Source organism: Pongo abelii, chromosome 2 (genome assembly GCF_028885655.2).
Source record: "Pongo abelii isolate AG06213 chromosome 2, NHGRI_mPonAbe1-v2.0_pri, whole genome shotgun sequence".
NCBI lineage: Eukaryota > Metazoa > Chordata > Mammalia > Primates > Hominidae > Pongo > Pongo abelii.
This window is the reverse complement of record NC_085928.1, coordinates 207,676,569-207,692,148: the sequence shown is the minus strand read 5'-3', so window position 1 is coordinate 207,692,148 and position 15,580 is coordinate 207,676,569. Positions and strand designations below refer to the sequence as shown.

Sequence of the window (15,580 nt, the reverse complement as noted above, 5' to 3'; positions counted from 1 at the left end):
TATTTGTATTATTTTTGTTGTATTTTTTTTTTCCCCAAATGTTTTCCATCTGCAGTTGTTTGAATCTGTAGATATGGAACTCACAGATATGGAGAGCTGACTGTAGTTGGGAGAAATTGTTTAACCACAGGCAATAGTTTAATTGTACATAAAATTTTCATTCCAGCTCCCAGTTAATGTATATAATAGCTAATTTTATTAACACACTGATGGAACAGGGAAAATCATTCTGTAGTTCCTATCACAAAGTAGCAGGTGTTTTACAAAGAGCATAGTTAACCCCATTTGAAAACAGTTTGTCTGGATGTGGCTCTAAGCTGGTCCTGTAGCAGCTTTTGTCGTGTTCAGGAAAACAAGCAATCTAATATCAATTGTTATAGGATTCTTCTGTTTCTGTTCCTGCAGCTTCATATTAAACCATTGTCAAGAACAAAAAGAATAGTGTTTTGTATGCATTTCTGTATTGTGGTTAGCTCATTTGAAATATACAAGTAGGAAAATGAAGTCAGTGTAATGTGGAAATCACATTGATTCACATAATTTTTCCTATACATGGGAGCAGACTGAGCAGTGGGAATAAGATTATAATCTTTAGCTGGAGAATAGAAAAGCTCTTGGCTCTTGAGCTACCTATTGTGAGCAAGGTGTTCTTTGTACTCTATTTAAGTAAGTTAAAGACAAGCACCTACACCGGGGCCTTCTGCCACAGAGAGATTCATTCCTAACCCAATATGACTCTTTGCAGATGATAGATTTCATTGTCTTCCTTACCCTAAAAGTATCTGTATTGTTTGGGCACACACCAGCCCTATTTCATTATAGTGTTGTCAGTTTGTGCACTTTTACTGCTTGCTGTGGCTCTTGCCTGCCTGAGCAATACAATTTAATGACTGCTCTTTTTCCCTGACAGAGGCCATTTATTGTAGCCTTGAAACCAAGAGTATAGTTTTGCTCCTGAAAGGATAATTTTTTAGTGGTTAAAGATTGCAAAAGTGAAAGTAAGGATTTTGGAGAAGAAATGTAGTAAATGTCTGTGGCTTTAAATTAATGTATTTTATTGATCCTAAAATGTACTTTCCTTTACTTTTAACCTGTCTCAAATTTGGAATTATTTGCAATTGATGTACTTCACAATTTATTTGGCAGTGTTTTTTTTTTCTTTTTTGGAGGGTAAATATAATTACTGGGACATCTTATAATTGATGATGTGTACTGGATTCATGAAATACAATATTTGCTAGTTAGATAAATTTTAGAATTTAAAATATCCTACTTTTGACTTTCAGAAAACCTAGTCTTCGAATGGAGATACTGTAATATTTCGATTTTGGAACTGTTTTTGAAAGTTCATGACACAGACTATGACACAGTTTTCTAAGTATTTTACAAGATGGAGATTTTACAAATTTTATCTTATTTTATTTGGAGACAGGGTCTTACTCTGTTGCCTAGGCTGGAGGGCAGTGGTGTGATCATGGCTCACTGCAGCCTCAACCTCCCGGGCTCAAGCAGTTCTCCTACCCTCGGCCTCCCCAGTAGCTGAAACTGTAGGCACACATCACCATGTCCAGCTAATTTTTAAAATTTTTGTAGACGCAGAGTCTCAAAAATGGTCCTGAACTCCTGGGCTCAAGTGATCCTCTTTCCTCAGCCTTCCAAAGTGCTGGGGATCACGGGCGTGAGCTACTGTCCCAGGCCTAAAATTAACATTTCTATACACAAAATACACATTTTCCCTTCCACTTCACTGTCACTTTTACAACAAATCTAACAGTGGTTAGACTGGATCGTTCTCTGACACGGACAGCATTCCTCCTTACCCCGCAGACTTATTGAAAGTAATTTTCCCAAATCCCTTTGAGAAAATGGTTAAAGTTGTGAACATTTCTTCAGAAATAATGTACACATCTCCTTACAGTTCTTTTACAGTTTTCTGGTTTGCACTTTTAGGCAATTATGCTTCTTGTTTTTGTTTTGTTTTGTTTTTAGCATATTGGTTAGAAACGCTAGAGAAGTGTTGAGTAAGATGATACTGCCTTGATTGCCACTTTAAGAATGCCTGTTTCACCATTAAATATGATTGCTCGTAGATGCTTTAAAAGTTTATTTGTATTTCTGTATTGCTAAGAGTTTTTCTTCTCCTAAAATCAGGAATGGGTTTAAAATTTTGAGATTCTTAGGTGGTTGTTCTTAGAGCGTTTATTGAGATCATACGAATTTTGTTCTTTGATCTTTTCATGTGGTAAAATACATGAAGACATGAATGTCTTAAAATTGAGCCATCCTTATTGTTGGGATACATTTCACATCATAGTGTTGGATTTAGTTTGCTTTTTTTCCTTCCAAAACATTTGAATTCATATTCAAAATGAGAGTCGTTTCTTGTGTTTTCAGGTTCTGTAATCTGGTTGAGAAATTTGGAAGTTTTTTGTCTTCCTCAGGAATGCAGCAATCAGTGTTTCCTTGATAGACTTGAAATGCAGATATAATACAGCTACATTTATTGTTATCACTCGTTTTGTAATTCTTCTCATCTTACATTTGTTATGGTTTTCATGCATTTGTTTTATTTGTATATAATCATGGGGTGCAAGTGCAGTTTTGCTACATTAATAAACTGCATTGTGGTGAGATCAGGGCTTCCAGGGCATCCATCACTAAAGCAATGCACGTGGTACCTACCAAACAGCCTCCTATCATCCACCCCTCCCACCCCTCCACCCCTGCAAGTCCGCACTGTCCATCATTCCACACTCTGCCTCCATGTGTACACATTATTTAGCTCCCGCTTACAAGTGAGAGCATGCAGTATTTGTCTTTCTGAGTTATTTCACTGAAGTGCTTTGGCTAGGCTATTTGGGCTCTTTTTTGGTTCCATATGAACTTTAGGATTTTTTTTTTCTGCTTCTGTGAAAAATGATATTAGTATTTTATTGGGGATTACATTGAACTTCCAGATTGCTTTGGGCAGTGTGGTCATTTTAACTATATTCATTCTTCGGATCCATGAGCATGGGGTGTTGTTCCATTTGTTTGTATTATCTACAATGTATTTCATCACTGTTTTGTAGTTTTCCTTATAGAGATCTTTTACCTCCTTGGTTGAATATATTCCTAGGTATTTTATTATTTTATTTTATTTTGTAGTTATTGTAAATGGGATTGCCTTCTTGATTGGGTCTTTGGCCAGATCATTTTTGGTGGATAGGAACACTACTGATTTCTGTACATTGATTTTGTATCCTGAAACTTTCCTGAATTCATTTACCAAGTCTGAGAGTTTTTTTGGTGGAGTCTTTAGAGTTTGTTTTTTGTGTGTTTGTTTGTTTGTTTTTTGAGACGGAGTCTCGCTCTGTCACCCAGGCTGGAGTGCAGTGGCACGATCTTGGCTCACTGCAAGCTCCGCCTCCCGGGTTCACACCATTCTCCTGCCTCAGCTACCGGAGTAGCTGGGACTACAGGCGCCCGCCACCACGCCCGGCTAATTTTTTTGTATTTTTAGTAGAGACGGGTTTTCACTGTGTTAGCCAGGATGGTCTCGATCTCCTGACCTCGTGATCCACCTGCCTCGGCCTACCAAAGTGCTGGGATTACAGGCGTGAGCCACCATGCCCGGCCGGTGGAGTCCTTAGAGTTTTTTAGATATAAGATGATATCATCAGCAAACAGGAATAATTTGACTTCTTCCTCTTCTCTAATTTGGATGCCTTTTATTTTTTCCTGTTGCCTAATTGCTGTGACAAGTCTTCCGGTATCGCGTTGAATAAGAGTGGTGAAAGTGGGTATTCCGATATTGTTCCAGTTCTTAGAGGGAATGCTTTTAACTTTTCCCCATTAACTATAATGTTGACTGTGGGTGTGTTATATATGATCTTTTTTATGTTGAGATGTGTTTCTCAAAGCCTAGTTCGTCATGGACTTTTTATTATGAAGGGATGCTGAATTTTATTGAATGTTTTTTCTGAGTCTATTGAGGTGAGTCTATTGAAATAAGGCCTTTGACCTTATTTCTGTTTATGTGATGTATCACATTTATTGATTTGTATATGTTGAACTATCCTTGCCTCCCCGGGATAAATCCCACTGGATCATGGGGTATTGTATTTTTGATGGTGCTGTTGGATTCGATTTGCTAGTATTTTCTTTAGGTTTTTGCATCTATGTTCATTAGTGGTATTGGCCTATAGTTTTATTATTTTGCTGTGTCCTTTCTGGTTTTGGTAACAGGGTAATACTAGCCTCCATTCCTCAACACATGTTAATCCTCATCTGTTTCAAGAATTCACATTAAGCCTCACTGCTCCTTTTATGTTAATGTGTTACTGTTTTTCTTAAAATGAAGTGTGTCGGCATGCGTGGAACAGTATGTGGTACCAAATATTTCTTTTAAATTTAGTACTGAAATAATAAGTATTTGAGGGGTAGATAGGGAGATATTTGCACAGTAATAATAATTATATTTGTTCAACTGTCTGGTATTGATTTAAGAACCTTGTACTAAATATTTTATTAACTACTTAGTTTTTGGCCTTAATTTTAGTTATTTTGGATTTTCTAATAGCTTCAGGAATCTGCATCATTTCCATAATCAGCAAATTGTTTCTAAAGAAAGCTATCTGGAAATTATCTAACAGGAATGAAGTAGTAATTTAGTCACATTCCTATATGTAAGTCATAGTAGTGAGTAAAATAATATTGCTGATATTGTTAACCAAGATTAAGGGCAGCGTAAAGTTTTATGTCAAAGGTAGTGGCCTGAAAAACATAAAAAAGGATGGGGAAATGTGTTTAGAATGTTCTTACTATAATCATTTAAAAATGTGTTTCCTCCTTCATCCCTAACCCTCATCACCACTTTGTAATTCTTTTTAGTATAAGTGTTAGGTAAGTTAGACGTGGACCATCCTTAGGGAGGCTTTAGTTTTCTACATTCTACTTTATTGGCAAACTGGTTTTATATGAAGTTTTCAGTGTTACAAAAAATTGGAAATAGGTTGAGATAAACCTTTAGATAACAAGAAATACAGGTGAATATTGCTGTGTAATATAATGATGGCCCTGAAAGCTACTTGGAAGTACTTTCTCAAATAATAATTGTAATGAACCCAAGGTTTCTCTTTTTTGAATAATTACAGGTTGAGCATCCTTTATGCAAAACACTTCTGGTCCCAAGTCCGGAAGCACTTGAGACCAGAAGTGTTTTGGATTTTGGAATTTTTCAGATTTGGGGATATTTGCATATACATAATGAGATATGTTGGGGATGGGATGAAATTTATTTGTTTCATATACACATTATACACATAGCCTGAAGGACTTTATATATACTATTTTTAATAATTTTGTGCATGAAACAGTTTTGACTGCAACCCATCACATGAGGTCAGATGTGGAATTTTTCACTTGTGATACATTGGTGCTCAAAAAGTTTTGAAAATTGAAGCATTTCGGATTTTGGATTTTCAGATTAGGGATACTCAACCTATAATAGAAAATAGACTTTAGCTTTGGTAACTATATTTTTTATAAAAGGTTTTCTTAAAGGTACAAGTATAAAGGAACTCAGAAACTTTAAGAGATTCCCATTGGCTAGAGATATGTCAATTTCAGCTTCAGAAAAGATTTTTTCAATAGATTTTATCACCATATATGTATAATCCATCAATTTATCATGATATTTTTATAATAATTTAAAGATACTCACATACTGTAAAATTTACTCTTTTAAAGTATATGGTTGTGTGCGCAGAGTTGTGCACCTACCACCACTAACTAATTTCAGAAGGTTTTCATCATCCCAGAAAGAAATTCCATATCCATTAGCAGTTGATACCCCATTTCTCCCTCTTGAGTGAAATTGCTGGGTCTTAAGATACTTGGTGTAACTTTTTGAGGAACCGTCAAACTGTTTTCCAGAGGGAATGTACCATTTTCATTCCCATCAGTAATGTATGAGAGTTCCCATTTTTCCACGTTCTTGACAACACCTATCAGTCTTTTTTTTATTATGGTCCTCATGTTGGATGTGAAGTAGTATCTCATTATGGGTTTGATTTGCGTTTATGTAATGACTAATGATATTAAACATCTTTCCATGTGCTTATTGGCTGTTTGTACATCTTCTTTGGGAAAATGTTTAAATCTTTTGCCCATTTTTAAATTGACTTGTCTTCCTGTTAAGCTAGAAGATGTATTCTGGACACTAGACCCTTATTGAGCTAGAAGATGTATTCTGGACACTAGACCCTTATGAAATATATTATTTGTAATGTTTTCCTCCTCATTCTTTGGTTTGTCTTTTTGTTGTTGTTGTTGTTGTTGTTTGTTTGTTTGTTTTTTTGAGACTGAGTCTCACTGTGTCACCCAGGCTGGAGTACAGTGGCCTGGTCTTGACTCACTGCAACCTCCGCCTCCTGGCTTCAAATGATTCTCTGCCTCAGCCTCCCAAGTAGTTGGGACTACAGGTGCCCACCACCACACCCGGCTAATTTTTGTATTTTAAGTAGAGACGGAGTTTGACTGTATTAGTCAGGCTAGTCTCGAACTCCTGACCTCGTGATCTGCCCACCTTGGCCTCCCTAAGGGCTGGGATTGCAGGCGTCAGCCACCGCACCTGGCCCCTTTGGTTGTCTTTTCCGTTTCTTGATAGTGGCTTTTGATGAACAAAAGTTTTTTTTTGTTTGTTTGTTTGTTTTTGATGAGTCCAATTTATGTTTTTTCTTTGGTTGCTGATGCTTTTAATGTCATATCTAAGATACGATTTCCTAATCCTAAGGTCACAAAGATTTACACTTATGTTTTCTAACTGTAGTTCATATTTAAGTTTTGGTTAATTTTGTGTTAATTTTTGTACCTAGTGTAAGGAAAGGGTCTAATTTCATTGTTTTGCATCCAGTTGTCCCAATATCATTTGTTAAAAAAAACTATTCTTTCTCCCTTGGCACACATGTCCAAAATCAATTGACCGTAAATGTCAGGATCTATTTCTGGACTCTTTATTCAATTCCATTGATCTATATATCCATATTTATTCCAGTACCATAGTCTTGATTATGTAGCTTTGTAGTAAGTTTCAAAATCAGGAGGTGTGAGCCCTGTACTTTGTTGTTCATTTTCAAGATTATTTTTGGCTATTCTGTGTTCCTCGCAATTCCATGTGGATATTAGGATCAACTTGTCAGTTTCTGTGGGGGAAAAGTGCCTGATGGAATTTTGATAGAGATTGCATTGAATGCTATATAGAAACCTAATTGATCACCTTAGGAGATGGCAGGGAGCCAGTTTCTCAAATCTGTCTTGAAAACTAGTAAATAAGGGCATTTTTCCTGTTTCACCTGTGTGAACCATACCAACAGATAACCAAATAGTAGGTGAAGTATCTCTATACATGTATTCCATTGCATTAATGAAAAATAAATATAGAATTAGTTTGTCACAATTTTTGCAAATCCCAGTGAATGAATTAGTTTAGGCATTGAATATCAAGAGTTGCTAACTTTCCAAAAAGAGAGACGGGTATTACATGCTTTTTGATAAAATAACACACCACCACCTGTAGTCTCACCAAAAGGACTGAACGTGAGACTAATTAAGTTGTTGCGTCCAGCTACCAATTTGCAGGAAATACGGAAGCAAAAGGACTATGTTGAAGGACCCCATGATTTTGCAGTCATTTTACTGGAACCTCTTTAGGTCAAATGCCTTGAGTTTTTCCGTAATTATAGGGAATAAAAAAGGATCAAGAGGGAACTTATAAATTAAAAGATACTTAAAAGACATAATTTTAAAATTATTTCTTTCCTTTTAAGAATGAGGCTTTTTAAAATTTTAATTCACTTCTCTCCAAATTACATATGTACATTCATAGGCGTGGATACACACATACACATATATAATGATACATACATACAGTGTTGCTTAAAAATGTTTAAACAGTGCATTTATATAAAATTTTAAATATATTTATGTACATAGTTTTATGTAGAAAATACATGTCATGTGTATATAAATATCTGTAGCTTTGAAACATCCTTTCCTCATTCGGTTATCTATGTTTTTACTTTGTCCTATTAGAAGATGTAGATTTTTGGTCAGTTTAACTTCTGTGTAGAATTTCCTACGATGGGTGTGCCATATTTCTTTAGACATTTTGTTAGTTGATTGATAGGCAGTTTATTGTCAGTTTTTTAAAATTCCAGACTGTAGTGAATATCCTTATCCATGTATCTCTTCTAAAGTGTATCCTATTAAAATTCCAAACTGTAGTGAATATCCTTATCCATGTATCTCTTCTAAAGTGTATCCTAAATTGTTGAGTACCTGTAGAGTTTCAAAAGATGGCACCACATTTCCTTCCTTATATCTACTCCTGAGAGTACTTAGATTGTGCTTCCATTCAACTGAGTATGTAAACTGTGTTAGGTTTTCTGTGTTTATGTTAACGTCAGCCTTGATTACAGGATAAAGTTAGAGAACCTTTTTTTATTGGTTTTGAAACTAATTGCAGTCACCTGTGAAAACACTATTCTTATATCCTATTGAATAAGCTAAGGTTGATGTAAGCCAGATTGATGTTTTCTGTGTGATTGTACCATTTCACAAAAGGATGTTGTTTAAAAAGTGCTGCTGGAGGTTGTATAGTAACTTTCAGCAGTCAAGCCCATAGTTACCATAGTTACCATTCTTTTTTTTTTTTTTTTTTTTTTTTGGTGTGCATTTACAAATGTACATTTTTCCTCCTATCTATACAACAGATAACTGATATTCCTCCTTAATACTGTCTCTCATTCCTAGAAGTGGGATTACTGGATCAAGAAGTGAAAACATTTTCAAGGCTTTTGAAACATACTGCCAAACTGCCCTCCAGACAAAGGCCTCTACTATGAATGTGATGATGGATGCCCATTTCTCTGAATGCTGATGCTGTATTTTTTTTTTTTCTCACTAAAGAAGTTGAGCGTTTTTTCCTCTAAGTTTACTGACCCATTTTTTTCTACTTTTATTTTAAGTTCAGGGGGTACATATGTAGGTTTGTTACATGGGTAAATTGTGTGTCACTGAGGCTTGGCATAGGAATGATCCTGTCACCAAGGTAGTAAGTAAGCATAGTACCAGTAGGTAGCCATCCACCCCACACCCCCTTCCACCTCCCCACTCAAGCAGTCCCCAGTGTTTATTGTTCCCGTCTGTGTGCCCATGTGTGTTCAGTGTTTTGCTCCCACTTACAAGTGGGAACATAATAGTATTTTGTTTTCTGTTCCTGTGTTAGTTCACTTAGGATAATGGCCTCCAATTGTATCCGTGTTGCCACAGAGGACACGATTTAATTCTTTTTTATGGCTGCATAGTATTCTGTGGTGTATACGTACCACATTTTCTTTATCCGTTCCACCATTGGTGGGTATCTTGGTTGATTCCATTTCTTTACTATTGTGAATAGCTCTGCAGTGAACATGCGTGTGTCTTTTTGGTAGAATGGCTGATCAATTGATTGATTGATTGGTTTTGTTCCCAGTAGTGGGATTGCTGGGTACTGACCCATTTGTATGCCTTTTTTAAAAAATATCACTTTATGTTCACTTCTTTTTTTTTTTAATCATTGGTAAGAGCAACTTAATAAACCTTGGTTTCTTGTTGAAATTCTTTTTTTTTTTTTTTTTTGAGACGGAGTCTTGCTCTGTTGCCCAGGCTGGAGTGCAGTGGCGCAATCTCTGCTCACTGCAAGCTCCACCTACCGGGTTCACGCCATTCTCCTGCCTCAGCCTCCCAAGTAGCTGGGACCACAGGTGCCCGCCACCACACCCTACTAATTTTTTTGTATTTTTTAGTAGAGACGGGGTTTCACCGTGTTAGCCAGGATGGTCTCTATCTCCTGACCTCGTGATCCACCCGCCTCGGCCTCCCAGAGTGCTGAGATTACAGGCGTGAGCCACCGCGCCTGGCCTGAAATTCTTTTTTTATCGTCCCTTGTTTTGTGTCTTTTCTTTATGAGTAGGTTTATTTGAGGGTGATGGGAAAGAGAATTTTTCATTTCAGTGTGTGTTTATTTATGCCATAGGCCTTCTCAGCTTGGTGTGAGGAAGCTTTTTTAAAATTATGGTAATTTTTTAGAAATAGATTGCATAGAGGTGTGTGTGTGTGAGAGAGAGAGATTATAGTTAAAATAAAAAATGCTACTGTCTGCTGAACTAATTTTCAGGTAGAAATTAAAATGGCTGACTTTTAAAAAATTTATGTACAAGTTAACGGAGTAAGAAAACCAGACTAAGGTGCCTAACTTTGGCTTTTCACGTTGACTTTATTTAAATAATTTTATCTTAGAGATACATGATTCAGCTAACATTGGGTAAGAAATGAGCAATCAATATTCAGTCTTCTCTATCACCTAACTTTGAATTATTTCTAATGTTTAAATTAAATAATTTTATTATTGGCATTATTTCTAAAATCCTATTTCTCTCAGATCTGATGTATTAAACCATAAATATACTTTTTATATTGCTAAATATTGAGTATTTGGCTAGTTATGAAAACCATGATTTGAATTAAACTCACGTTGCTTATCAGGGCTTCTTGTTTATTTTCTTTACAGAAATACAGGTATCAGGATGAAGATACACCTCCTCAAGAGCATATTTCCCCACAAATCACAAATGAAGTGATAGGTCCAGAATTGGTTCATGTCTCAGAGAAGAACTTATCAGAGATTGAGAATGTCCATGGATTTGTTTCTCATTCTCACATTTCACCAATAAAGGTAGGATAGTATCTATTTATTATTGTTATGAATTACATATTACTTTTGTTATACATATAGCTCATGCTCGGAGAGAAGTATTCTTTCATGTAGGTTCGCCCTACCCCACCCTCCCCCATTTTAGTTTCATAGTTATGGAGAATTTCAAGGTGCTTATTAGTACTGCAGAAAACATTTTTAAATATGTATTTTATAAATGAATGCTATTCAGTGATGCTATCTTTAAGTCTAAAAATTCCCATGATGGAAATAACTATTAAATTTCAAATACCACACACTGAAATATTTTCAAACGCTTGTTTTTAAATATTAGTTGGTATAGAAAAAGTGCATTTGCAGCACTTTGGAAGGCTGAGGCGGGTGGATCACTTGAGGTCAAGAGTTCCAGATGAGTCTGGCCAATATGGTGAAATCCCATCTCTACTAAAAATACAAAAAAATTAACCAGATATGATGACGCATGCCTGTAGTCCCAGCTACTCAGGAGGCTGAGACAGGAGAATCACTTGAGCCTGGGAGGCGGAAGTTGCACTGAGCCTAGATTACGCCACTGCACTCCAGCCTGGGCGACAGAGCAATAACTCCATTTCAAAAAAGAAAAAAAAAGCATTAACATCATCTTTAAATTCCAAATATGTGACTTTTCTTGATCCTATCATCTCTTCCCTCAGAAGTAACTACAATCCTGAGTATATTTACCCTTTCTTATTAAAGTTCTACCATATATTTTGATTGCTAATCAATTGTTTTGCATATTTTGGACTTTATATAAATGGGCTCATACTGTATATTATCTTTAACTTGCACTCTTTACTCAGTATTACATTCCTCAGATTGATTAATTTCACTGCTTTAGAGTTTTCTATTTTATGAATATACTACAATTTATTTTACTTTTGATGGATATGGATTTATTTTCAGGTTATTACTAGTATAAAAAGTGCTTCTAAAAACACAGGTTATATATACATCTTTGTGGATAATGCCAGATTGTTTCTCAGTAGCTGTGTCATTTCCATTTTCAGCAGGAACATCTAACAGTTTTTAATTGATCCATGTTCTCATCAATTGGTATTCTTATTTTCGGCATCGTTTTGGTTTCAAAATGGTATCTGAGTGTGATTTTAATGGGAATTTTACTAGGGAGGTATGATATATTTATTGGTCCTTTATGTTTCCTTATCTGTTACGTGCCCATTTAAAATTTTTGCTTGTTTTTGTATTGGGTCATTCTTTTTATTGATTTGTATTTCTTTTATATTCTGAATACTAATCCTTTGTTGGTTGTGTATATTTTGATTAAGGATCATTTCTTACTAGTAAAATTTACCTGGATTTTGTAATTGTCTTTGAGGAGTGATATCATACTACTGGTTAAAATTTTTAATGGTTATAGTACGATTCAGATTTTCTATCAGTTAACTTTGCTAGGCTATTTTTTTCGAGTAATTTTTAACATTTCAGATATATTTTCAAATTATTATTTATGATATCCTGCTAATACCTTTTAATATCTATAGCGTATGTAGACATAGTCCCTTTTTTATTCATAATATCATTTATTTCAGACTCTTTGTTTTCCTTCACCATTCTTGCCAAAAGTGTCAATTTCAAAGATGGTCTTTTCAAAGAACTGTCTTAAAAAACAATTATCTTGAGTCCCTGCCCTGTCTGCCACCACCCTTACCCCTCTGTTCGTATACACACATACACATACATATAGACATGTTTATGTATGTACATGCATATGTGTATATGTAAATATAAGTTACATGTAGGATAGCTGAATATCAATTAAAGATAGTGTTCAGTATAAGTAATCTGATCCTCCCTTGGGGAACTAAAAGAGAGGGAGAGTAAACAGCCAAAAAATCAGTTGGCTGTTTACCAGTTAGTGGCAGAGACAGTTCTATCTTTTCTTCTTTTCTCTTTTTATCATTATTATTTTTTCTTTTTTGATTTCTTTGAGTTTATTCTGTTTTCTTGTTTTTCTAGTTTCTCAAGTCACTTGCTTATTGCACTAATTACCAGCCTTCTTTTCTAGTAGTATTCTTTTATAAATGTTTCTTGAAACAGCATTTTTAAATGTATCCCACAAGTTTGAATATGTAATGTTTTCTTATTGTACTTTTTTAATGTCTGATGTGATTTGTTTTTTGTTAGCCTCGTGAGTTACTTAGAAGTATGTTTAATTCTTAAACATTAGAAACTATTCCTTTCATATTGTCTTTTTTGTTTTTGTTTTTCTGAGACAGGGTCTTGCTCTGTTGCCCAGGCTGGAGTGCATTGGCAATCGTAGCTTACTGCAGCCCCAAACTCCTGGGCTCAAGTGATCCTCCCAGCTCCGCCTCCCAAGTAGCTGGGTCTACAGGCACATGCCATCATGCTTGGCTATTTTTTTGTTTGGTAGAGACAGGGTCTTGCTCTGTTGCCCAGGCTTGTTTTGAACTCCTGGCCTCAAGTGATCCTCTTCCTTTGACCTCCCAAAGTGCTGAGATTACAGGTGTGAGCCACTGCACCTGGCTCATATCTTCTTTTGGATTGTATTTTCCATCTCATTTTCCTTTATTACTAGCTTGGAAGTTAAAAATTGTTTCTCTTCCTTTAGTGGTTATTCTAGAAATTTTAATATATGTTTAACTTTAAAAAGTCTAAAGTAAATAAATGCCATTCACTCTTATTCCAGACAACATAAGAACCTCAGCATGCATAAAGCCCAAGCACTGCCTCTTGTTGAATGTGCTGTTCTTGTCAGCCTGCTTTTATCTTGATTGAATTAATCTATTTATTATTTTTGTCCAAAAACACTGCCAGGATATGTATAATTTTTTTATTTCTGATGTTTCGAATTTCTGGTCATCCTTATTGTTACAAACCAACCAAAGCCAATTTGCACATGGCCAACTGTGGTCTTTTGGTAGGTATTTTAGTAGTTATTTTGGTGTGTTTGCAGATTATGACACAAGCAGACATTTAAACAGTGAGCCAGCATATGCATATTTTATGTAGCCTATTCTTTAAATCTCATGAAACCCCAGCTTTCCGTTGTTGCCTAAAATGCTCATTCTAAGCAGATAAAACAATGTTCCAGACACAAGATTTTGTTTACCCAGAGTCTCCAGATGTCTTAGGGATTAAACCTAAGGTGTTATCCCTAAGGGTTTAGGCCTCTCCAGAGTCTTCAGTTTCCCTTATGCAAGGGTGAATTGTGTCTCTAAATTAATTCAACCAATCCACATAACTGGGATACTAGGGAGGTGAAATCCCATTTTGCTGTTTAATAAGCCACTACCTTCATCAGTGAAAACCTACTTCATTATGATAATTGGGAAGACTTTTGGTGTAAATCAAAGATTAATATGACAAAAGCCCCCTTTTTTGTTGTTGTGTTGTTTTGTTTGAGTTGAAGTCTTGCTCTGTCGCCCAGGCTGGAGTGCAGTGGCGCAATCTCAGCTCACTGCAAGCTCTGCCTCCTGGGTTCACACCATTCTTCTGCCCCAGCCTCCCGAGTAGCTGGGACTACAGACGCCCGCCACCACGCCCAGCTAATATTTTGTATTTTTAGTAGAGACGGGGTTTCACTCTGTTAGCCAGGATGGTCTCGATCTCCTGACCTCGTGATCCGCCCGCCTCGGCCTCCCAAAGTGCTGGGATTACAGGCATGAGCCACCGCGCCCAGCTGACAAAACCCTTTTAGCAGCCATCTCTGTATATGATTCTTCTAATTAAATGCTAGGTAATCAATCTTGGGATGTGAATTGGAATGCAGACTGGCCTTTGGGAGGTTTACAAGTTCTCCAGGTGTTTCTTATGTGCGGGCACAGTTGCGAAGCATTGTGCCACCACTATTACTGCTACTATAGTTGACCCTTGAACAACACGGGTTGGAACTGCACTGTTCCACTTATATGCAAATCAAACAAATGCAGATTTCAGACAAATGTGATCAAACATAAGAGTATTTGTAGGATGCAAAACCCAAGTATACAGAGGGCTGACTTCCTGTAAGTGCACAGCTGACTTCAGGACTTCAGTATGCGAGGATTTGGGTATACTCGGGCAGTCCTGGAACTAGTCCCCCGTGAATGCAAAGCTTGAGGTGTTTTCCTGCACTACTGTGCTATCTGTGTTGAGCTATTAATATTTACAGGTAAACTTCTGACATCATTTGTTGAATCCTCCTTCTAGAGTGAGGGACTTGATAGTATTGAGAGAGAAAGCATTAATACTTTTAAGATTTTCACTGCTTTCTTAATCTGATTCATTTCTTCCTTAATTTTCTGACCATAAGAGATGAGAAGTCAGTTTTTTGGTATCTGCTTTAAATTGCTTTTTCTTTACATATACTTGCTTTTTGTTTATTCTTACAATGATAAAGGATTATGTCCTTCACAGCTTTTTAAAGAAATATTTTATAGAGGCTTAAAGGAGTATGTTATTAATTAAAATGTCCTTTATCATCAGTTCTAAGACTTACCTTTTCCACATTTACCATTTCTGAAATTGGTGGAAATCTTGCAGTTGCTGGCATTTTGTCATCGCCTTATCTGAGTGGCAATCTTTGTGTAGTCATATGTAAACCTTTGTTGACACATTTTGTTAAGATCAAGAAAGTACCAGCATGCTTTCCTGAGTCTTAGGATACTATGGTAATCATTCAGCTGGTTCTATGAGAAGCATCTGAAAACCTGGCCATCTTTGTGGGCCTTTCTCTTGCTCTGCCTTGTTCATCTTGTTTTCTTTTGTTAGGTATTAACAGAATCAGTCTCTGAAACAATTATAAACAATCCTCTGGGGCTCTTAAGTGAAACCACTGGTCCCCTT

The 15,580-nt window shown here is 36.1% G+C and overlaps 1 protein-coding gene across 9 annotated transcripts in view; it reads left to right on the top strand.

The window, feature by feature from the left end:
- Positions 1 to 15,580, top strand: part of DLG1 (discs large MAGUK scaffold protein 1) — a 271,361-nt gene that overhangs the window by 102,516 nt on the left and 153,265 nt on the right. For all 9 annotated transcript variants that reach the window (XM_024241216.3, XM_024241214.3, XM_024241212.3 and 6 more), the window contains exon 5: positions 10,592 to 10,756. In XM_024241216.3, coding sequence (XP_024096984.1) covers positions 10,592 to 10,756 — 165 coding nt within the window. The remainder of the gene's footprint in view (positions 1 to 10,591; positions 10,757 to 15,580) is intronic.